Consider the following 24478-nt stretch of genomic DNA (forward strand, 5'->3'; position numbering starts at 1 on the left):
TGCGTAATGTGGTGAAAGCGGTCGTAGCGAAGCGGAGGAGACGGTTCATGCTGTTAAAGCAGCACCAAGATAAGACTAGACGACCTCCATAAACAACAAAAACATGCACCTTTGGACCGATTGGTTCGTAATATTGCTGAAACAGCGCGAAAAAACAGGGGACAAGAAAAGAAGGGTCAAGCTACAGCGCGCTGTGGTTTATTCCTTGTTTAACTGTGTCGCTATTTCTCTAGGAAGCTATAGCTTCGCGCAGTTTTTCGACCAGTACAACTTGAAACCGTTATTAGGGCAATGCGCCGTCGAATGCCTACTACATAAAAAAAACGTTAGCACATGCAAAGCCAATCCAGCAATTACATGGTACGATTCGTGAAGTATGCTTCGGACATCAACAACCGGTGGACTAACTCACTCGGTGGCAAAATTAAGTATCAAGAAACCTTACAAACGCTAGCTGTATTTGAGAGCTGGGTACTAGAGATTCTGCATACAGGCAAAACTCACGTGTTATGAGAAGTATATAACAAAGCTTCCAGGTAATTATTGTACGTGAAGGGACATTAGAGCCGCTTTTACCAGCATGCCAAAGCGTGATGTCCTTTCCATATTGGTCCTCTATTGGTCATATATTGGTTCAACGTTTAGGTTCAAAGCACGCAAGAAAGGAAGTGCACTTGTATGTTTTGTTGACGTTAGCAACGTGCAGTAATGCTCCAAAAGACGCGCCAATTCAAGATTGAAAAAAAAAAACGCTTTACTCCGAGTGAACACGCTGGGCACTACAGAACGTGAGTTCCAAATGGAAGACTACTGTCACGGTTGCAGATGGAACGTACATGCAGCAGGCTATAAGCTCACCGCTCTCTCAATATCGGTGATGGCGTGTGTCTGCTCTGTCTGCGTTCACGTAGAGTCGCGCGTTTCTTCTTTTCCACCACGAAAACATCGACAAGGCTTTCTTCATTGGCCCGAGTGTTTACAGCTCATTGTTTAGGACGTACGGTTAGCTTGTTTCGAGCTCCACGCACGCACCCACATAAGCGGAAGGGATGCTCTTATACGAAGACTGCAGCGGCAACTTTCTGAACAACGTCTTTCGTACATAATATTTCACCTCTCGGAGCGCCTCTTTTCCTGCCGCCCTTTCAGCCTGTGCTTTACTCCGGCCAGAGGCGCGAACTTTAAGGGCCCCTCTTATTTTTGCGAAGAGCCAAAATACTTCCTTTCGGACAACAGGGCCCCAGTCATCGCCCTTAAAACGCGTTGCCAAAATTGCCCTACCGCGTCTCGGCCATAAGGGAACAGCTGGCGCTTCTCACCTATACACACACACACGGCAGCCGCCCGGGGCCTGGCGTTGAACATGCCACGCGCTGGTTCAGCGAGCGCACATATCTTAACGCGCAGTAAAGCGCGGTGAAATCAAATTTAAGCGAGCCATTGTTCGGGGCAGCGGCGCGTGATGCACTTGGGGTGGACAGCGCGGTGAGAAATGTGGGCCGTTTCCGTCCGTCTTGAAAGAGGATAATCATGCAGCGGAGAGCGAGAAAGAGAGAGTAAAGGCGATAAAGAAGGCTAATAAGAACGGGCAGAGGATGGGTCGGTGTCGTCCTTAAATCTCCCTTCTCGCACGTAAGACGAAGGTTCTCACTTTCTTTCGCTCTCTATTTTCGCTAAATGCTGTATGTACTCCGCAGGTCTTCGACTTCTTTACTGGTGATTGCGTGAAAAGGACTTTTGTAGGAGACTCTTGTAGTAGTAGTGGTGGTTCCACCACCACCAGTAGTAGTAGTATAGTAGTATAGTAGTAGTAGTAGTAGTAGTAGTAGTAGTAGTAGTAGTAGTAGTAGTAGTAGTAGTAGTAGTAGTTGTTGTTGTTCTTGTGTTTGTTTTTCTTTAATAATTGCAGACACATGAGAAGGCATGTAGAGTGAAATATCCTGATGCACAGTTGAGAAAGTTAAGTTAAATAAATAAATAAGTAAAGAAATTAAGTAATTTTCACACACACACACACACACACACACACACACACACACACACACACACACACACACACACACACACACACACACACACACACACACACACACACACACACACACACACACACACACACACACCACACACACACACACACACACACACACACACACACACACACACACACACACACACACACACACACACACACACACACAAACGCGCGCGCGCCTATTAAGGCTGCCCGAACTATTCACAAGGAATGAACAGTTATGCCACTCGCAAATGTGATATGCGCACATACCGATAATTGATAGGCCTTATTTTTTGTTTTCATTACGAGTTTAAAGTGCGAAGCATTTCTTAGCGAATCCAAGGCACTTTGACCGTTTCTATCTATCTATCTATCTATCTATCTATCTATCTATCTATCTATCTATCTATCTATCTATCTATCTATCTATCTATCTATCTATCTATCTATCTATCTATCTATCTATCTATCTATCTATCTATCTATCTATCTATCTATCTATCTATCTATCTATCTATCTATCTATCTATCTATCTATCTATCTATCTATCTATCTATCTATCTATCTATCTATCTATCTATCTATCTATCTATCTATCTATCTATCCGCCTACGTCTGGGTGCTCTCGTGATCGCCTCCTGAACTTGGTGTTGACAAAAATTGGCATGAGAGGGTAAGATGATTTGATGAATATGAATGTCTGGTCATGACATGAATAGCGTGAAAATGCTGTCGCGTACGTCGTCAAACCTTTTCCTCTAGACACGTGTGACCCATACCCGTTTACCACAGGCCGCGGTGTACGGGTATGCGCCACAGGTGATTGACAGTTTGTATCGGCCTAGGAACGGCGAGAAGAGAGGAGGAGGAATAAACGTTTATCGTACGAAACGGTATCGCGGTGCTAGCCCCGCTTCTACTCTGGGTGGGAGGACCTGGACCAACAACGGCGAGAACAGACATTGGTAATTTAAAGGCAAGAGCATTAAGAAAAACCGACATCGGCAGCGTTGACCCGAAGAATGCAAATAATAAAAATTAGGATCCCAGCAGGAATCGAACCCAAGCATTCTGCGCGGCAGTCAGGTATTCTACCACAGAACCACGAAAGGTTTGGAAACTGCTTTGGAAAAAACACCATATGCATGCGTAATGTCGGTGCAACGTCAATTGTGGTTCTAGTGCTGGCTATCTAATTTTATAACAAAGCAATAAACACTACATATGTACTTCTACGATACAGGCGTCATGTCAGGGTAACGTCTGTGGTTCCAGCGTTGGCTCCGCTTTTATAGCAGTCTATTGGTATTCCTATGATTCAGTAAGCTATATTCAAGCGTTGCTCGACCCCGGAGGAATACGCTAACGAAGGTTACGTATGATATTCACATCATCGCACCGTAAAACGCACTTCGTTTTGATAATACTGACGTATTTGCTCTAACGTGAGTGCTGCTGTTTCTTCAGACCATAAGTTACCCTTTAAACGCTAGTGTTGTCGACGTGTCTGGTAAGCCAACGATGTGCGCACATATACTGCACTTACAAATGCACCATAGAACTACTGGCTGACTGCTTCGCATAAAACCGATTCCCACAAGGCGTGGGATCTGCCGAATTTTTTTACAGTGAAACATTTTTCTGTACCCAGCTGTCCGACGTACTGCAGAGACTGCAGTTATAGTATACTGAACAAAGAACACTAATGAAAGATAATGACTATGATATTATATAAACGGTGAGCGGAATCGGATAAGCATCGCTCACACAAAAGTATACGTGAACCTTTTAGGGAACTAGAGCGAAATAATTTTGGAGCAGTCAGACCGATATGAGCCGAATTAGGGAGACAAGAGAGAGAGAGATAGGGGAGGGAGAGAATGCTTTCTTTCTTTCTTTCTTTCTTTCTTTCTTTCTTTCTTTCTTTCTTTCTTTCTTTCTTTCTTTCTTTCTTTCTTTCTTTCTTTCTTTCTTTCTTTCTTTCTTTGATGGTTAGACGAAGCCAAGCTTCGCATATCTAACGCGCGCTCGTCAGGATCAAGATGGAGGTATCCTTCCACAACCTTTCACGGAATTGTGATCTTCGTAGAATCAAGCAAAAAAAAAAAGATAAGTGAAAACGAATCAGCCAACGCCTCGGGGCCTCCTTGCCACTACGATGTTACCAAATGACAAGAGAGGGAAAAAAAATAAAATAAAAAGACGCTTTTTACTTGGAGCGGAATTCGCATCCCGCATTCGCATCCATGACAGTATGCAAATATCGTATATATATGCATAGAGAGAGAGAGTTATTTATTTATATATGCACGTGCTCTCGAGACGCGTGTCAGAGTGAAAGGAGGACGGAATGGAGTGAGAGGGAGGAAGGAAGGTCGAACCGTTTCCTGTTCGCGGTGCAAGTGCTCGGTCGTCGTCTATGCGCAAGGGGTATTTGCGGTTACGGCGATGGAGTGACGGCGCCGGGGGACGATGATTCGAAGCAGTCATTGTGCTCCGACTATTCCGGGCAGCACTTGACCCGACTTCTTCGCCAAGTCGGCTTCCCGTATAGACGACATACGCCAGGCTGCCGGTGTTCTACAGACAGACTCCTGGGGATACGGACTTGGGCGTGATCGTCTCTCTTTTATTGTAGGCGGCACGGTGGATTCGTAACTGCAACGCAAGATCTAACTTATAGACTCCCCGAACTCAGATTAGAGTGAGGGCTTTACAGTGTCAAACAAAAGCAAAAGAAAGAAAAGCGATTGGTGCTTGTGTATATGGGCACACGTGACCGATTGAACGGTAGATAGTAATAACAACTGGGGTATTACGTGCCAAAACCAAGATATGATTATGTGGGACGCCGTAGTGAAAGGCTCCGGAAATTACGGCCACCTGACGTTCTTTAACGTGAACGTAAATCTAGGCACACGGGCCTATAGCATTTCCGCCTCCATTGAAATGCGACCGCCAAGGCCGGGATCGCACCCGCGACCTGCGGGTCAGCAGCCGAGTACCGTAACCACTGTTCCACCGTGGCGGCTGATGCAGCGGTTGGCTTTTTATGACACATTTCTCTTTTTGTTTTTTCCCCTCTCTTTTTCTGTGGCTCTGTAAAGCATGCGCTTTGTAATATTAAAGCTAGTCTCTACGGCACATAATGTTTTACTACGCATACGGATGCTCATACAATGAAATCCCTTCTTTCCATAGTAAAGTTGTACCCTCTCTCTCCCAAATCAATTAACTTGCTCTCTATCTCGCCTAACGGTCATCAACATTTTTTGTAGGAAGTGCACTTTCAACAAGGGGCAGGGATAAATGACCTGTCATGTGATTTAGGACACAGCGACGTTGGTCGTCATTGAAACCTTAGAAAGCTCCCAGCTGATGACCGAATATGCAAAATGTGCGCACGGTGCTGGCGACTGTGTTGAATGCAGTGATTGTTTGGCCTTCTAACATGGATAGACATAGAGCCGGAAATTTCGGGCGCAAACTGCTCCGAGAGCACACCCTTGGATGTCAGGCCTTTTACATCGGAGTGGTCATTTGGGTGGTCATCAGGGTGGCGATGACGATGTCGTTGCTACAGGCACTCTTAGCCTGGTAGACATTTCCGGCAATCGCTCCGCCTGAGTGTTTTTCCACGTAGCATATCTCACTATCTATCGCTTAATCCAGTCTCTCCTAGAAATGTCAGAAGAATGAGAGACACCTCCTTACGCTTTGTTCGCCGTACTCTTCGGAAAACTATCTGCCCGATGCGTTTGTGGGGCAAACCTATTTTTCTCATGCTGTCCATAAGCACTCCTTTCAGTACAAAAGCACTTGAAGGACCGTAAGATGATAATATCTGGGGTTTAACGTCCCAATTGAAGGACCGTAAGAAGCAGTGTAGGTTACCTACTTCAATTTCATTCGGTGCATGATGGAGAAGTAGCGCACCTGGCTTTGAACGACCATGCAGCAGTTCAGGCTGGTCATGTCTTCACTCTGTTGTGAAGAGTAACTTGGGGGCGCCTAAGTCGTTTCACAACGTTGGGCTGATGCGGAGGGGTGGCTTTGAGCGAAAGCAGCAAATAATTCTAGGTATAGGGAATTGTTGATTTGCAGGCGCTCATACCGTCGGTTGCCTTGATAGCACTTCGATAGCTCGGGCATCTGCTCTTTCGTTGCCAAACAGACCAACGTCCGACAGTACCCACTGGAACGCTGCTTTAATATGAACCTTTTTTAGGGGCGAAGCTCCTAAAGCCGTGGCTCTGTCCCTCCTAGCTCGTACGTGACCGTCTATGCCGCGCGTATGTGCCAGTGGTGATGGCAACGAAGCAGCGCGAGTGTTCTTGGCCCAGCGCAGGGACGAAGTAGACGTTGCAGTTCTTTCTCTGATCGATAAAGCTGTTAAGGGAGCACGCGCAGCAGGTATGCTACGCAGGCTCAGCAACAAGCGCGCAGGTTTACGCAGAGATGTGCTTGTTATGATTTATTGTATGTACATTCTACCGATATTAGAATTCGGCTGCGTTTTGTTTTCTGGTGCTCCAGCCTACAAAGTTCGACCACTGGTTCTTTTAACGCGATAGCGTTAAAGAGCTCGTATCGCAGAAATTCCGTCGTCGGCGTCGGCACCGTTGGTTGTGAGCGAAAAATCATCATCTTGTCCGTGACCGAAAAATCGAAAAAGCTGCAAATAAAATAAATGATAAAAATGTTGGGTTCGAGTGAGAATCGAACCCAGGTCGTCTGCGTGGCAAGCAGGTGTTCTACCACACAGCCATGCCTCTGCTTGGAGCTGCACTGAAAGTAACTTTGATGCTTCCCAAAAATACGCGTCCTGTATACAGGTGTCACAGTACGAGATGTAATATGGCAGTAATATTGCGTGGCACAAGCGTACATTGCCATCGGGCGTCACACCACGTCAATATCATAACGACTTGGTGGTTTAAAGACAGCCACCCATTACAAAAGGCACACATATTACTGCGCGTATTCCCTTAAGACCACGTAGTGGGTGCATCGCAGCTTCGAAAAAGGTTCTCGCGCATAATTGCTCCTGGTTTAAGGCATGCTACCCATTACATAAGGCACACACCTTATTGCGCGCATTCTGTTAAACACTCGTAGTGTTCGAAATGCGCGCTAGGGGCAGGATATTGCTATCGCGTTCAACTCTTAAAGGCGAAGCTTAAGCGTCCCCCAATTTTTAGAACGTGAATCATTACGATTATGCCTTGGGCTTCCTAAATTTGTGGCAAACAATATTTTATACGAAGAATCACGACTGCCCTCTCTTATCAAAAGGTTTCATATTCTAACAGTACGAACATTCTTAAAAATTTATGCGTCTCCACAGAGGAGGTCACAGTATGTTTTCATTAATCAGCCGGCCTCATTTCTTTAACCACCAATGGTCTAGATTACGCTGCCCCCAAGTCATTTTTACACAAAGACTTTTGGACCCATTAAAAGTTCACCTCTATGAAGTACTTATACTGAGCACTGGAGAAATGATTAGGATTGAATTTGCCGACATATATCCACAGAATGCTAAACAGTTACCATATCGATATCTAAACGGCATTTTGGAGGATCATTTGGCCAATCTGGAAACAAACATTGTGATAGCGACTGATGCTTCCGTTTGCGAAGAAAAGGCAGGTGTGGGAATCGCATCATTCTTTCTAGATTGGTCTTTCTCAATTCGGTTACCTGACTATACGCCTATTTTCCAGGCTGAATTGCTGGCTATAATCCTAGCATTGCGTAAACTGCCTCAGTGTCTGTCGGAAGTGGTTATTCTAACCGACTGCCTCTCTGTCTGTTCTTCCTTAAGAGCACCAAATTTGTCAAGTACCTTAGAGACATTCTATTCGCTAATTCCAAGACACTTACGGCTTATTCGTTTAGTGTGGGTACCTGGCCACAAAGGCTTGTTACTCAATGAATATGCGGATTCACTTGCAGTATCATCCCACGATGGCCCTGTTACGTCTATTTTGCCGACGTCGGCATATGTCCCTGCAGCGAGATTTGAAAAGCTTACAATGTCCAATCACTTCGACAAATCTGCTTTGTTTTCATCAGACTTCCCACAACTGAAGTTTCCTTGGAAGAGCACATGGTGTTCCTCTAGAAAGGAACAAATCTCAGTTACAAGGCTACGATGTCGAGTCCCCCCACTGAACTTTTACCTTCACAGGTCTGGTCTGGCTCAGTCACCTTTATGCCTTCACTGCATGGAGAGTGAATCTCTGGATCACTTCTTTTTGACGTGCCGCAGGTTTAAAATACAAAGGCAAAGACTACTAGAAGATCCCCTTCGAAAGATGGACTTAAATTTGTCACTTCCGGTGGTTCTTTCATTTGGTGCTACCGTACTTGGTTTTAGCCACAAGAGTGCTTTCGACACTGTATGCAATTTCCCACGAGAGACTAAAAGATTTGACTGTTAAGTGTAACTTAGTTCAGTTTCTTTTTGGAACGTTTCTTTCCTTAATCACAGCTGTATATACATGTATTCTTGGCTGCTTTTTTTTCGTTTTTTTTTCTCTTTAAGCTTTACGAAGTTATACTGTTAATGTGTAACGCACAAACTATTCATTTTTAAAACCATTTCCTTTAGAAAGTCAATTAATTCTTTAAGAAAGGCACCGTCCGATTCATGGCCTATCCCCCGATGTGGGTTGCACCAAATGTCTGAGGAACAACAACAACAACAACAACAACAACAACAACAACAACAACAACAACAACAACAACAACAACAACAACAACAGCGTGTTTGTTGTGCTCCGCGTCCTCGTCGATCCCACGTCGTTACACTGGTGGAGGTGCGGGGTAAGCTTCATGCTTGGCACTCCATCGCGGAGCCGACCGTCGAGCCCGGAATCGCCACCACGCGTCGAAACACCGGTCCACCGATTCAGTCGCCGTCATGACCGTGTACCTCGCACCCAACCTGTCTATCGGGGACGTCAAGTCGTTTATAGACGCTGCGATACCTGACTACGACAACAAGTACAAGAACCGTCCGTTTGTTCTGGTTGGGGACTTAACGTGGAGCTCATTGCCAATGACTGGATCGTGCAGCACATGCTTTCCAAATACGCACTCAGATGTATCCATATGCAACCTACCACGATCCGAGGGACGTGCATAGACTTAGTGTTTGCAAACTTCCCACTGCAGCCAGTACAAGAACCTCTCTCGCTTCATTTCACGGACCATAAAGCCGTCATAATGAAGGGACCTGGCAATCCAGCCGCCATGACAACGACTAAATGAAAAGAACAAACGAAGAAACGAAACAACAAACGAACAAGAACAAAATAAAAGTTGATTTTGTATAATATACGCACAGTCTTACGTCTTTCTAATGATGTAATGGGCTAACTTTCACGGGAGAGTTACGGTTTACCGATGATCTCCCCCTCTCGAGCTTCGCCCACTTATCATAATTCATCCCGTGGATATGACGTGATTTTTTGTTTTTTTGCAACGTCTTTAGGTAATGCTAATGAATAGCGACAGAACTTGTTTAGAGGAACACCACGAGATAGTCGTTAAACAGAAGACTCTAAGTTCGTGATCGAGAATGACAGCTTTCTATGCGGGTCCATTCTTCAGCTAAGATTGCTCACGCTCAGAATGGAACGTGCACTTTGCACTACGTCTTTGTGGAGCTTCGGTGTAACTTGTAAATAACAGGCATTATGATTCCAGACAGCAAACAAATTCCTATCCTTTCTCACGGCTGCCGTGTGGTTTGGCGAACCTGTGCGGGCAACGGTCGATGCAAGGTTCTGCGGTCTCGCGTCGAGGATTCGATTTCCGATCGTCACAGTCACGTATAACTAAATCGATAACGCAGGCCGGAAGCAACGTCCCAAAATGGGGCTATAGTCACCCGGAAGGTGCATTGGGGTCCACTCCACTCTTAAAAGGCACACGTATTTAGCGCCGAAGCACCGACTTCAACTCACCAATATGACAAAAAAAATCCTGTAGCCTGATCAATATGTGTGTGGGACTTAACGCTTTATATCGATCACAGTTTTTTTCGGTAACGATGAAGAAGCGCAGCTGTGGCTCTTGTGGTAGCTGGGTGCCTTCCTTAAGTGAGGAATATATAGGTGAGAAAAGAAATGCTAGAAACCAAAGATGCCAGGAGTTTCTATTTTAGTTTTTTCCCACTGCCTGCAGGACACAGGCATAGATAGATAGATAGATAGATAGATAGATAGATAGATAGATAGATAGATAGATAGATAGATAGATAGATAGATAGATAGATAGATAGATAGATAGATAGATAGATAGATAGATAGATAGATAGATAGATAGATAGATAGATAGATAGATAGATAGATAGATAGATAGATAGATAGATAGATAGATAGATAGATAGATCCTGCCACTCTGCACAGCGGGAAAAGAGGAAGGAGAAGAAAAAAAACAGCATGAGTGACAACGAAAACACGTTAAAAGAATGCTAGAGGCACAATCTGTCAGAGCTGCAATTAAGTGGCACAGCTTACGTCTGCCAGTTTGACCAATGAGACAATGTCAAGTTAAATTTCAGTCCAACGAAAATTTAAATTTACTGACCAGTCCCAATGTCTCTGTAGACATTTTCCTTTCAGCTGTACTGCACAGGCACACTTGTTTAGAACGCGACAGAGTGCGCTCGCACCATTCACAGTGGAAGTCGCTATGTCGAAACTTCTTTTTTTTGTTTTTGTTTTCTCTTTTCCAGCCCATGCTCTCTTATTCGAACGCCAGCAGCGAGCCGCGCTGCTTAATCTCAGCGACTTAGCCGTTGCGAAGAAGCGATAAGTCACGCGAGGTGATAAGGTACGTCATCGTTTTGAATTTTGGCGACCGTTAGGGTCTGCCTGGCATAGGAAGCTATCGTTGATAAAAAACAGCGGTTGGAGCCAAACCCACGGGGAGTAACACGATCAGCAATATTAGGTACATCCGGCAAAACATGCCCACAGCAAGTTGCCTCAAACCAGCGGCGTGCAGTATGCATCGCAAGCCGATTTATGTTCGAACGGAGCGCTGGACTTGGCTACTAATCTAGGAGTTAGATGAGAAACGTGACATGCAAATAACAAAAACATAGAGAAATTATGGCAATATGTGTAAATTCGAGCAACTCCTTGTGAATAAATATCCCCCTGAAGCAAACGAATGTTACGACGATCAAGTGAGCTGTAATCGACACTCATATTCAGAGCCGTCTAGATATCGATGGGGTAATGTTCTCCGCTCAAGCACAATCAGCGTGAACGTACTTCACTGGACGTGTTATCCAATGTGGCCGTCGGCTCGTGCAAGAGCGGTCGATATTGTAGTCACACATCGGACATGCACTTGTGTTCCAAGCACTTCAAATGATTGGAGAGTGAGGACGATTCCTTTTGCAGGAGTAATTGCAAGTCTTGCATTTAACTCCACTCGAATTGTCTGTTGGAAAACGTTGACTGTGCCGGAGAAGTAACTGAGTATTAGTCTCTATTCCAGACTTGCATACACAAATACATGGCTGAGGAGAAAAAAAAAACGAAAAAAAAAAAACCCCGACTCAATCGCGGCTTGACGCTGCTCCTTTCGCTCACGTATACATCGGTACTGCGGTACGCCCAGAAGAGAAACAGCACAGACTAATGATATTACATGAAAAACTCAGAAAAAGTAGATAAATACACGGTGCACCATAAGTGCGAGCCGCGACAAGCACTGCTTCCCACGATAAAGCGAGTTGCTAAACTCTTTCTGTCCTCAGAGTAACACTCCAGACACTGCAGTTTCTTGCGCGCACATGCTCAATCCGTTATAACTCCGCATGCGTCTTCTCTCTCTCTCTCTACAGCCGAACGTTCGCGAGCTATTCAATTCGTATATTGACGCTCGTCAGAAGAACTGCAGAGCTGTGTTCTATGTTAAGCTGCGCATAAGGGCTCACAAAAGGGGCTGGCGCGTCTCCTTGCAAGCCGAGAAGCCGGGTTCCCCCGTTTCGGTGCACCTAAGCATTCTCCCTTCTTTCTCGTGCGCTTTAATCGCCCGCTCCTGCGGCTCCTCATGCTCGGCTGCTTCGTTTCCGCTCTGCCTGTCGCGATGAGGGTTCCTCCGAGGCCGCCGCCACGGTAGCGCCCAGAATAGCCTGCACGCACCCGGTTGCGGAGTCAGCGCCGTCCGCCTCTTTAAGCCGAACGCTTCACGTGTGCGCGCACACACGCAAACGAAGAGGGTCCGGTAAACGGGCCCAGCACACGCGCCAAGCCGAAACAATTTAAAAGGCCCCGCACCCGGTCGACGACGCGGCCAGGCCAGTGCAGTGACTCAATGTGGCGTGTTGCTTTAGCTGCAGAGGTCTCTCGAGCTGAAACCGCTCGTGAGCTATTACACGTAAGAGCTCCTTCTTGCAAGCTAGGCGTATTATAACTAACTTCGCGTTAACTGCGTACCTTACGCAAGAATCTAACCCGTATTACTTTCATATTTCGCTCTTCCTTGTATATTTAACAGTACCCGTCCTCGTAGATTAATGTGCAGCAACCGTCCATGTTCATCCCATTTATAACATCCTGTCACTTCTTTCTCTTCACCCTTTCTGCCTGAAAAGATTAAGTATTATTGGTTAACTGATATTCCGCGGCATCTCAGCGCTTGCTCAAAAAAATTCGTAAAGAAAAACTAAAGGTCAGACTTTCATTCCGAAATAGCGCTACCAAGCGTGCGGCGCCAATGATCTCGTATTTTTTTTATTTTGCATTTATCACAAAATTTTTCTAGCATTCTGACCCTGTTTTTTATGTTTTGAACGTTTTATGAAACCCGGCTAGGGACTCTCCGTTTACTTTCGCAAGCGTTTTCATTAATAAGAAATCGAGTACAGGGATTGCGCGTCATACTGAGCACTTGAACTGAATAATTACGTCTTTGCTAAAATTGTAGCGCAACACAAGGACCGACAAAAAACACGGGACTGGCGCTGTAATTACTGTCGTCTACGGCATGTTTTATGAGCTTATACTGCCTTTTTCTTGTTTTATCCTTTTTGTTTTCTGGTAGTGTCTCATTTCGTAATCTGCTGTTACCTTTACCCCCTTTTCCCCAGCACATGGAGGTAACCAGCCGGTCTAAGAACTGCTGAAATCAATCAATCAATCAATCAATCAATCAATCAATCAATCAATCAATCAATCAATCAATCAATCAATCAATCAATCAATCAATCAATCAATCAATCAATCAATCAATCAATCAATCAATCAATCAGATTGCATCTTGCCCATCAGAAAACATTACAATTAACAGTATGGCGATTATTTGAACTTGATGCCATCAAAGCTGCAACGCGATCGACTCCGGCAATGGATCCAACCACCAATTTATGCGAGCCATGCTGCCAGACTTTATCTGTGTTCCAACTCCATTGCGCAAAAGAGAAGTAGCTGTTGAACCACAGTACAAGATGACGTTTACGTTATTGGCACCGCCTTTGAAACAGGGTTTATACGGGTTGCCACATGGGCCGGTTCTTTATGTTTCTTTTTTCGTTTTTACAATCAGGCGTTGTTTCATTTATTGCAGTCCATCGTATTTTCTCTGTTATTAGGTTGGTCTTCCTTTCTTCCTTCTTTCCTACAAGCCCTTGTTTTCGTGATGTACTGTTGTTACCTTCGCCAGTAACGACAATGGTTTAATGAATCTCATTCCTGCTTTTTTTCTTACACAAACATTCTAAACGTCTCCAGCTAATATCTACCGCTGACCAGTTCTACTGGTCAGCGGTAGATATTATCTGATATTATACTTCCATCCACTTTGAAACCAAAATGTCGCGTGACTAGCGGCACGTGATTTTGCGTCATGTGACTAGTGTTGTAGGATATTGGCAGGAACATGTCACGTGACTTGTGTTACGTGATATTTCTCGCGGGAACACGTCGCGTGACTAGTAGTACGTGACTTTACGTCACGTCACTAGTGCTACGTAATTTTGGCAGGAACATGTCGCGTGGCTAGTGTTACGCGATTTTGGCGAAACATGTCACGTGATTAGTGTTACGTGATTTTGTCACATGGCTAGTGTAACGTGAATATTGCGGGAACATATCACGTCGCTAGTGTTATGTGATTTTACGTCAAGTTTTCCTCTTCTCCCTTTTTTCTTCTTTCTCTCTCTTTCTTTTTCTCGCTTCCTCTTTCTATCTCTCTCGCTATTCCTCTCTATCTCTTTCTTTCTATCTCTTTATTTCTCTATCTCTTTCTCTCTGCTCGGTCTCTCGCTCAACAGGGTTATTTCATTCCACGCCGCACAAAATCGGCGCACGTGTTGTGGGAGCGAAGTACAAGAGGACAAAGAGAGCACGTGTCGGTTCATAATGATGATAATGTTCGCACTACCCGGCGTAACGAAACGCTTAAACAGCTCTGCTGTTAAACAAACCCCTAAGTATGCTGAAGCCTCAGCTTTTCATATCTTTCTTAAACAGAAAAAAAAAGAGAAACACAAGCAGGTATCTCGAGCCTTCACAAACAGTAGTGGATACAACGTCCTCTGCATACCTCAACCCCGTCGATCAAGGGGCTTTACAATTTCGAAAGTACGGCAGGAGCGTGCGCAGGATGAAGCTAAAGTAATGCTGAGGATTTACAAATTACCCGTCCGCGTGTACATGCATTTGCGTGCGCTTTTTTCAACGTGCGCGCGTGCGAACGAATGCGTCACGCAAGTGGATATACGCGCGGCTGCACTTTCGGGCGCACGCGTCCTAAGCCAGATGGCTCAACAAGCTTTAACGACCCGGCTTTGCATTCACCAGGCTTCTATACATCTCGATCATACTCGAGCGATGGTTGTATATAATATTTCCACACCTCGCAGAGAGCGCTCTCGCTGAGTGTGCCGGCATGACGAGAAAGAAAACGCGTCACGATGGCTCGCAAATGAGCGAGAGCTGTTGAGTGGGGGCTGAGACCGAGTGCTGCAATGGCTCGAACCGTCGTGAATGTATAGCACTAAACGGGAAGGATCTTGGTAAGAGTACCCAACTCGTAAACGAGAACTTGTCAATATTGTCGTCGTTTTCGGCGAGTTCTCGCTCTCTCCAGGAAAGGAGGAAGAGAACTTCATCAGTCTGTACACCGTACAAATAGGTCGATATTGTACGCGGGGCATTCACTCGTCCACTACGCGCACGCCAGCCCGAGTGAATATAAACTTCGCATCCAACGGAAAGTGCAGTTTTCTGTAACGTTTGGTATTCTCGTAACCATTAAGGCGTTCGTTATTTTGTATTGCAACTGATGTCTCGTGCTAATGCATGATTTTCTTTTAGAAAATGCCTCAGTGAAGTGGAGGCGGGTGGGTCGCTGGCGTTGAATAAATGGACAGTTGTGTGCACACTGTTTCACGTGTCTTGTAGAGACAAATGTATTGCTTAGCGATACGATGTCGTCAACGCTAAGTGCTCGTCGTTGGTTTTGTGCGTGTGCTGTTGGTTTTCTATTAGCCAATGTTCTTACTTCCGTGCATTCTTTTTACAATCAAATGTCATGCTGAAGCCGGCGATGAATGTGGAGCATTTTAACTATCATCAATAAACCAAAGAAACCAACAAAAATGTTACGAAAATATGTAGCCTACTTGATATATTCTTGATACCGATACATCGGATACCGGTAGGCTATATTAGAATTCTTATGAATGTATGCATTGTGCACCGTAATAAACAGCCGTATATTTACAATACGGTATGTTAAAACCACACTTATTGTCTTTTTTTTTTACAAAATGAGAAGTGAGTTCATTTATTAAAATTCTTGAGTTGAGGTCCTTCCGGCGCTACTTGCCCATTTCTCACGTATAAGCCACTAAAACCGCATTGTAAGCCCGCCGAGGGAGCTTATCTGATAAGTTGTCGCAGTGCCGAGATCGAGGACGTGGGTTCGATACCTGCCGCGGCGACCGCATATAGGTGGGAGCGAAGTATAAAAGCACCTATGTATTTAGATTTACGTACACGTTGCAGATACCCCAGGTGGTCAAAAGTAATGTGGGGTGTCCCACAACGGCGTGTCTCATAATCGCGTCGCAGTTTTCGCACGTAAAACGAAATAGATTATTGCTATATGTCATCAATAGCCAGATGAGCCTCTTAAGTGGTGATTGTTGAACGTTCCTCGCTGTCTTTAAATGTCTGTCGCAGAGTTGGAGCTTGCTGAGCGCTGGTACGGACGGCCCTGCTGCCAGCGAGCTCGACTGGAAGGATGCCGCCGTGCATGCCTGCAGGTATGAGTCGCCGTATCCTCCAATCAATCAATCAATCAATCAATCAATCAATCAATCAATCAATCAATCAATCAATCAATCAATCAATCAATCAATCAATCAATCAATCAATCAATCAATCAATCAATCAATCAATCAATCAATCAATTTTATTTCTAATTTAACAATAGAAGGGGCGAACAAAAAAGCTCCAGAGGAATTGCTTGAGAAGCTCTCAGAGCTCTGCTCCGCATCCCTGCCGAATATGCAGCTGAATCAACAGTCGATTTCTTCGTATACTTATTTTTGTTATCACTTCATTCTCGAAGCGTCTAGGTTATCTTCATTCGGCTTGGGGAAAAGAAGACTAAGAAAACTAGATAAGAGCTTCAAAGATAGCAGGAACTAGTTTACAACGTGTTAAAGTTTCAAATTGGGAAAGATGGAATGAATGCTCTTGACAGCGCCACTCACAAGAGTGACGAGCAAAAATAACTAGGGGTGTGCGAATATCAAATTTTTCGAATACGAATCGAATACGAATATCTACCTTCGAATATCGAATCGAATATCGAATATCAAAGGAAAAATGCCTCCACAGTAACAATATTTTATTTAACATGTAGCTATTGGAAGAAAAAAAACATTAACAGCCTGACTGGCAACATACATACACTGCAATCTCCAGAACGCAAAATCCAGGCTAGCACAATGCACATCACAACACAAGCAAATATCACGGCACAATGAAAGTAATGACTAGATGTTATCATGAATAAATATGAGTTGCTCCACATGATCAGGCAGCAGGCGCTCCCTTCTAACAGAGACAACTATAATATTGAAAATGTACGGTTACATGATCGCCAACAGCGCTGCACGTCGGAGATGCACCAGCAATAAATGATACGTATTGGGGCGCTCGTCGCAGGCAGATATCGTGCCTCCGTGTACTTAACGATGTGTATCGCTCCTCTCGGCAACGTTTTTAGCTATACGAACGCAGCAGAAATGTGCAAGACGAGTTATTTTATGCATGATAACCGAATCGAATATTCGAATTTTTCGAATATTCGAAACTTTTTGAATACACCATTTTCGAATCGAATACGAATATTTCGAATGTAATATTCGACGAATATTCGAAACTTTCGAATATTTGCACACCCCTAAAAATAACACAATACAGCACTGGGTTTTCTGTTCCCGTTCCCGTCCCTTACTGTAAGAGAAAGCGCGCTGTGCACACATTAGTGTCGTCAACGTTACGGTACTGACTGTGTCCTCGCGCTCTTTCTTTTATGTTACGTGCATAAACGAGCACAGGCCATTAATATTGCCGCAAGTCTTATATTTCATGAGTTGAAGCTTCACCCACAAAGACTGTGGGCAACGCGCTGCGCAGGCCTCGCCGTGATGTGTAGGAAGCTTCGCGATTGTTTTGGAACAATCCGTTAAGATTGCGCGCCGCACGAGAATGTTCCAGCTTTGTCGAGAGATAACGCCGCCAACAGCGATATCGCTGGAAAGTTCGATAGCACCTGTATAAAAGCCGACGCACTTCGCCGCTTGTCAGTTGATCGACGGACGACGCCCTGTTCGCCGCTATCATTGTACAGCGTGTATTGCTGTAGTTCTAGTTCTCATTTTCCCGGCCACAAGTTCGGCCAAATAAACAGTTTCATTCTGCAAACGCCGACTGCTTTCTTCGTCGACGTCACGACCACGTGACAATATACCACTCGGTCTACGAACTGTCGAACGCTAAAGCTGTCGATTACTTATTGTTTCCCGATTCGCGGTGAGTCCGAAGGCTGGAAACTCGCTGGGCAAGTCACTCGAGTAAAGCGCATGTCCACGCGAGATTTCTTAGTGCACGCTGCACCAGATAAGCGCTTATGATGGGCAGCTATGTGTACCTATATTATAAGAAGTGATGTGTTACTCCTAGTGTGGATAGAACGTGCGCAGAAATATGTGCGTGTGGACGTTATATTGCATTTTATATTGCATAGTGAACTCCTGCAAGCGAATTGTGCATTTCCGTGTCATTCTTTATTTGTTTCAGTTTGCGATGTTTTTATTTACTTGTTCATATTTTTTATGGCTAACCATTCTTTCTTTTTTTTTTTTCTTAAGCTGCAGAACGTATAGAAATGGAGTAACCGAGGTGATATGAACTTGAACCTCTCCCGAGCAAGCAAGTTAGAACAGAACATGACAGCACAGGACAGGACAGGACAGGACAGGACAGGACAGGACAGAACAAGGGGCGTGAACTTTTGATAATTCCCAAGTCAGTGGGTCATTTTCTCTTCAACCTGGTAATTTACGCGAGTGCTCGTTTAATTTGATCACAGACGGCGAGAGGTCAGACGTGATCTCGACAGAAAAGTTATTTTATTTAGAGTTTTATTTTGACCTCGATTTAGTTCGCTCACCGTGTTCGTTTACTATGTTCTTTGTAAAAACATCTGTACTGCACGGGGTCCAATATCTTTTTTCTGTTACTTTTTAACTTTCGAGCGCCTAATGATTCCTCCGTGTTGCTTGCATGCAGGCGCGCTCAGCTGACGACCTGGAACCATGGTGTCGACGAAGCGACGAGCTTGACCTGCAGGTGTGCCTCGAGGGCCGTAGCGGTGAGAACTTTCGGTGTATGACCGCTTTTATAACGCTGGTGCAATGAATAAGAGATAGTTGACTACAACTACGATGCACTCTTAAAATAAAAGCAGAGCGCAAAAAAAAAGAAGATAGGACAAAAGAGACAGGAAGACGAAACAAGCGCTCACTGCCAACTGGTTTATTACGAAAAACTGTGACATGCTGAGTCTATATTTTGCTCAATTTTTCGTAATAAACCAGTTCGTAGTAAGCGCTCGTTCCATCTTCTTGTCTCTATTGTCCTATCATTTTTGCGTTCTGCTTTTATTTTAAGTCTATGAGCCAACAAGCCCAGCAAAGGATCTATTACAATGCATTCACAGTGAGTGAGTGAGTGAGTGAGTGAGTGAGTGAGTGAGTGAGTGAGTGAGTGAGTGAGTGAGTGAGTGAGTGAGTGAGTGAGTGAGTGAGTGAGTGTAGCAATGCCAAATGCAACTAAATATTGCTTAATATTGCACCCTGAATTCGCCAGGGAGCGAGTCCTTGCTACTCCCGGCGTTGCGAGAAGGGGAGCTAAAATTTTTTTTTAACAGCCAAGTTGTTTAAGCTAGCCGTAATTTGAGCGGCCTACCAGAAAACTATCATAATCATGAAAGGGCCAATACAAGCACTTTGCGCATGCTTACATGTTAACATGCCTAACATGGGTAAGTGCGTATGAATAGCTTCATGGTGCACGGCACAGGGTTGGGCGCTCTGCAGCGGACGGGACGGCGCGGTCTCGAGAGCTGCTGCGCCCTGGCCAGTACGGCAGCCTGTCGCCGTCGCGCGTGCAACAGAGCGCAAAGTGAACAGCAGCACAACGACAAGGAACACAGGGACCTTAGGAGACTACAGCAGCAGCAGCAGCACAGGCAAGAAGAGGGACAGCCATGCGCCGAGCCCCAAGTCGTCCGATGTCTGCGGAACGTCACAGCGACCAAGCAGCCACACAGTAAGAGTTTTCATTACATACAGCATGTGGGCTGTGGCGCGTTCAGAAGGTTACGAGTTCGAATCACGTCCGGGTCACCAATTTCGAGTCGCTGGTACTATCGCGATGGAAAGAAACGCGAACAGCGGAACGCGCGGCTTTCGGCGCAGTCCTACTCCGACGTGCCTTGACTGTCGCTAGGCGAATCTGTGCTTTCAGCCGGCGTCACCGTAGCGCTAGAATCTTGCTCCGGCTGGCGCTATCGCATCGCGTGTGCTTATCATCTGCCAGTCATGTCTGGCACTCAGAACACACACGTGATGTGATGGCGCTGGCCGTAACAAGATTCTAGCGCTACGGTGACGCCGGCTGAAAGCACAGGTTCGCCTAGCGACAGTCAAGGCATGTCGGGGTTGGACTGTGCCGAAAGTCACGCGTTCCGCTGTTCGCGTTTTTTTCATTCGCGATAGTACATGCGGGTTGCCTACCACAGGGTACTGTTAAGATGAAGGTTTGTCATAAGGTACGCGAGTAGCCGCTACTAGCGCCCCAACAAGTTAAAATAAATCGGTCAACTTAAGCGCATCGTAGGGTCTAGACAAGTATCTGGGCATTAGCGGACACCTTTTTGATATGTCGCTTTTGTCGTCATCAATGTATGGGGTGGAACGTTGGCCAACCATCAACAACAAAACAGAAAAAAATAATGAAAAAGCGAAGTTCGGGATTGGTTACGGGAATAGGCGTTCGGTTAATCTACGCTAGGGAATTAATGAAAGGGAATAGTGTAATAGAAAAAATGAGAGATGGGCAAGGAGGGGACGACGCCGTCAACTTCTTGTTTAGGAGCCATAAAAGCGTCACGTTCTACACATTTGTCTTTCTTAAAAAGTACAGAAGTGGCTTTATTGCGTTGACGAAATGAGTTTTATTGTATATTCTGAATGACTTCTGGGCCGCTGTCGTGCCGCCCTTATAAGATGGAAAGATCGGGGTTTTCTCTTTGAATCGCGCTGTAGTCAAGGGAATTGCGTTTTCATCTGCGAACAGTCTTCGGTACCACGGAAACTACCTTGTTTTACTTTTTTTCTTTGAGTAAGAGTGCTACTCCAAAATTCTCAGCTGCGACTCAGGTGCTCAAAGTTGAGCCGGTGTCCCTGCTACGGCGTCACTTCTATCCTATCACGAGAGGTTAAACGTCAGTGAGTGTGTTGCGTTACCTACATTTTTGTGAACCCTGCCAAAATAATGTTATCGTTTAGCATCCATTTCATCGCAACACGTGGACGGACGAACAACGTCGCCCTCGGCGTACTTGACAAGTGCACGATAACGGAAGCGTCGTCGTCGAACGTTTTCGCAGAGCTGCACTGTTGTGCCCAAGCGCCAAGTGGACAATGCCGAGACGCGTGCCTGCAAGTGCTGCGCCCAAAGGACGTTGCAGGCGATGACGTCACTGGCGATGAAGATGCGGTGGATGCCCTGCTGGCCGGAGGGTGCGCCGCACCAGGTTTGCACGTGAGTGCTTTCGCGTCAAAAAAATGTACCACCACATAACTTCGTTTCTTGCGCCAAAAAGAAGTGGACAGGGACGCATAAAGGCGAAACGTGCGCAAGCGCCTTTCTGTGTCCTTGTTCACTTTGATCTGGCGCAAAAACAAAGTTATGGACCACCGACACCCACTAGCCCAAACCCACGCCCTACCACGACATCTTCTACAAAGAGTCTGCCATGCTGTATAGCATCGCCTGTGGCAACATCACTACCACATTCACTGCCACCACTGGCCGATGAGACACCAGGAAACAAGTACGACGATGCGGCTGGGTTTTAGGGGCGAAGCACCTTAGGCTCCCAGCCTGTCGGCGTGTCATGTCGTAGTCACGGCCCATCATAAACGGGTATGCGCCACAAAAATTGGGCAAATCCCACTACTCGCCACCGGTCCATACGTATGCATATTATGAGTTAAAGGTTCGTCGTTACTGCCTAAAACACTATGTTTGGCTTAGCAGCGGTGTCACAATCACGAAGAAATTTACCAAGGCGCTCAAGTTTATCTAAAACCGGTCCAACAAAAGCTTCCATCTTCCACATCCTGCGTTTTTTTTATTTTATCTAAAACCAGACACAAACGTAGATCTCTACAGTGAAGTCATTTATTTACACCACTTTTTGAAACATATTTGCAGAGTGATGGTGCTTTACTCGCCACCGGTCCACTGAAAATGAAGAAGGCAACAGTTAGCCGAACAAATAGCCCACGACGTTAGTGGAGCTGAAACACCCTTCCCTACGTGCCATAGGAAACCGAAACCGGACATTTAGGGAATAATAATAATAAGAGGAAGCACCTTCGGGTAAGCTTCATTCCGACGCAGTTTTCCGAGGACGTTAGTGGAGCTGAAACACCCTTCCCTACATGCCCGGTTTCAGGCTTGACACCACTAGTGCCTCATCAGAGAAATCTCTCTCGAAACAATGTTGCGAATTACCTCGGTCAGGCCGTTCTTCTTCTTTTTCTGTTTCTCATTGCCCGGTAGCAGCAATTTTGCCGTGGCAAACACCGGCGCACACTGTATGCTTCGCCCCTCCCGAGGTTTCACGTAAATGGAGCTAAACGCCCTTCCCTACATGCTTCGCCCCTCCCCAATATTTTTCTAATTATGACGTAGGGCGTTCTTATCTCTCGATCACTATTGTGCACCTTTGCTCGAAAACAGCGCAATCCGTGTTTCATATTCGTCGTTGTATGGGCGTACGCTTTCTAAACGAAACTTGAAAATAAACGTATTGCTTGGATATTCACAAGGTGCGCAACTGATTCCCGGCCTGGGTGCAGGAGCGCTTGTGGCAGTGTCTGCTAGGCTGGCGCAGTGGACCGTCCTCGCAGCTGCTGCCGGCAGACGGAGCCAAGCTGCAGTGCTGCCTCAGGGCCGCCACTATCGAGTGCCAGAGGATGTGCCTACGGGTGAGCATCATTTATACTGCGTTCTCAGACATCGTGCTTGCTTTTTCCTTAAAGAGCCTTAAACCACCTACGATAACTTTTTTACATTTCAAGTAAACAAGCGCATCGAGTTCAGAATGCCGTCTCGATACGAGCCGCGGGCGCCCCACAAATTCCAAGAAACCACCCTTTCTCCTCTCCGTGCCTTTAGGTACTCCTCATCCCCTCAGCGTTCGCCGTGACGCCAACATGTCGTCTGCTCATCGTCTACAACACCTGTTTGTCTGCTCGCAGGTACGCACGCTTGCTGCGAGCCGACGAAGGGAGCATAGCGAAGGAAAGAGGAAAACGAGCGAGGGCGTCTTTCGTATCATCAAAAGCGTGCAACTCCGCTATTGCGGCGCCGTTTCGGAAAATTATCGCGGCTACGTATCCGTTGTAGTGTCGTTCACAACTGCAACACCACAACACCACAACTAAAAGTGACTGTACACTCATGAGGCAATGTGTATCTGAAACAGTACCGCCTGTATATATATATATATATATATATATATATATATATATATATATATATATATATATATATATATATATATATATATATATATATATATATATATATATATATATATATATATATATATATATACACACATACACACACACAAAAACACACAATATATATACACAAAAAAGTATCGAGACGGAGAACTTTCTCTTGTATAAATCAACTTTCTTTTCTTTCGTTACCATTTCTTCAATCAATCAATCAATCAATTTGGGAACAGGTTCTCAGCTAGAAGTCTAAAGGCATTACTCGTCGACAAGAAGAAAGAGCCTATAAGATTACACAATTCATATACTTCAAAGAACAATCTTTCATAAATTTTTGATGCACTGTCTAAATAAACTTTTATAGAAAAAGAAATCCGTTTATGTGCAAATTGCCATGTACACCGCCAATACTACGGCAAAAAAGAGCAGATTAGGCCGTCACATGTTGCTTGCATGCAGAGGAATGTTCTGTAGCTTCTTGCTTGCGAGAGAAAGAAATGGAGTAAAAAAGTGAAAGAAAGGCCGGGAGGCCAACCAAACCCACGCCCGGTTTTATATTTTACGCAGGAGAGGGGAAACGAAGAGAAAGAAAGGTGAAAGGAGAACAAGACACTGGTGGTGTTGCTTCGTCGGGAAGTGCACGTCGAAAGTAAATTCGGCTTACGGTGAAAATATATTCCAAGTACGGCATCGTTTCCTCAGAGAGAGAAGGCCAAGCAATGAAATTAATTGCGCCGTTCGTTACGAGTTTCGCAACGCTTGCTCTGCATGTGCATTGCCTGCACTTCGATTTGCTGGTACTACAATCACGCGGTTGCGCTGCAGGCGTACGGATCCGAGTGGGAGACTTCGTGGGAGACGTTCCACAACCGCTGCCGCTACCAGCCAGCCGAAGCGGCCCTGCGACAGTGCCTTGACGACGGTGTGTGTTCACTTTCTGTCCCTGTGAAGCGTTGCTTAGTTCAGATTTCCAGAGAACGAGCTGAATTACAGAGAGAAAAAGAACATCTCTTACTCAAGTTCAATCTCTAATGTGTTATTTCCAGAAAAGATTTGATGCATCATACATACATTTCATCTGTGATCCGTATTG

At 45.3% G+C, this 24478-nt stretch overlaps 1 protein-coding gene across 1 annotated transcript in view; it reads left to right on the plus strand.

Annotated features, from left to right (window-relative positions):
* The window catches only part of LOC119386391 (reversion-inducing cysteine-rich protein with Kazal motifs-like), a 43186-nt gene that overhangs the window by 2495 nt on the left and 16213 nt on the right, over positions 1-24478 (plus strand). Inside the window, exons 2-7 of the mRNA XM_037653706.2 lie at positions 16235-16317; positions 18857-18938; positions 19649-19897; positions 21240-21394; positions 22720-22848; positions 24211-24307. Of these exons, the coding sequence (XP_037509634.2) occupies positions 16235-16317; positions 18857-18938; positions 19649-19897; positions 21240-21394; positions 22720-22848; positions 24211-24307 (795 nt within the window). The remainder of the gene's footprint in view (positions 1-16234; positions 16318-18856; positions 18939-19648; positions 19898-21239; positions 21395-22719; positions 22849-24210; positions 24308-24478) is intronic.

The sequence above is a fragment of the Rhipicephalus sanguineus genome, chromosome 3 (genome assembly GCF_013339695.2).
Source record: "Rhipicephalus sanguineus isolate Rsan-2018 chromosome 3, BIME_Rsan_1.4, whole genome shotgun sequence".
NCBI lineage: Eukaryota > Metazoa > Arthropoda > Arachnida > Ixodida > Ixodidae > Rhipicephalus > Rhipicephalus sanguineus.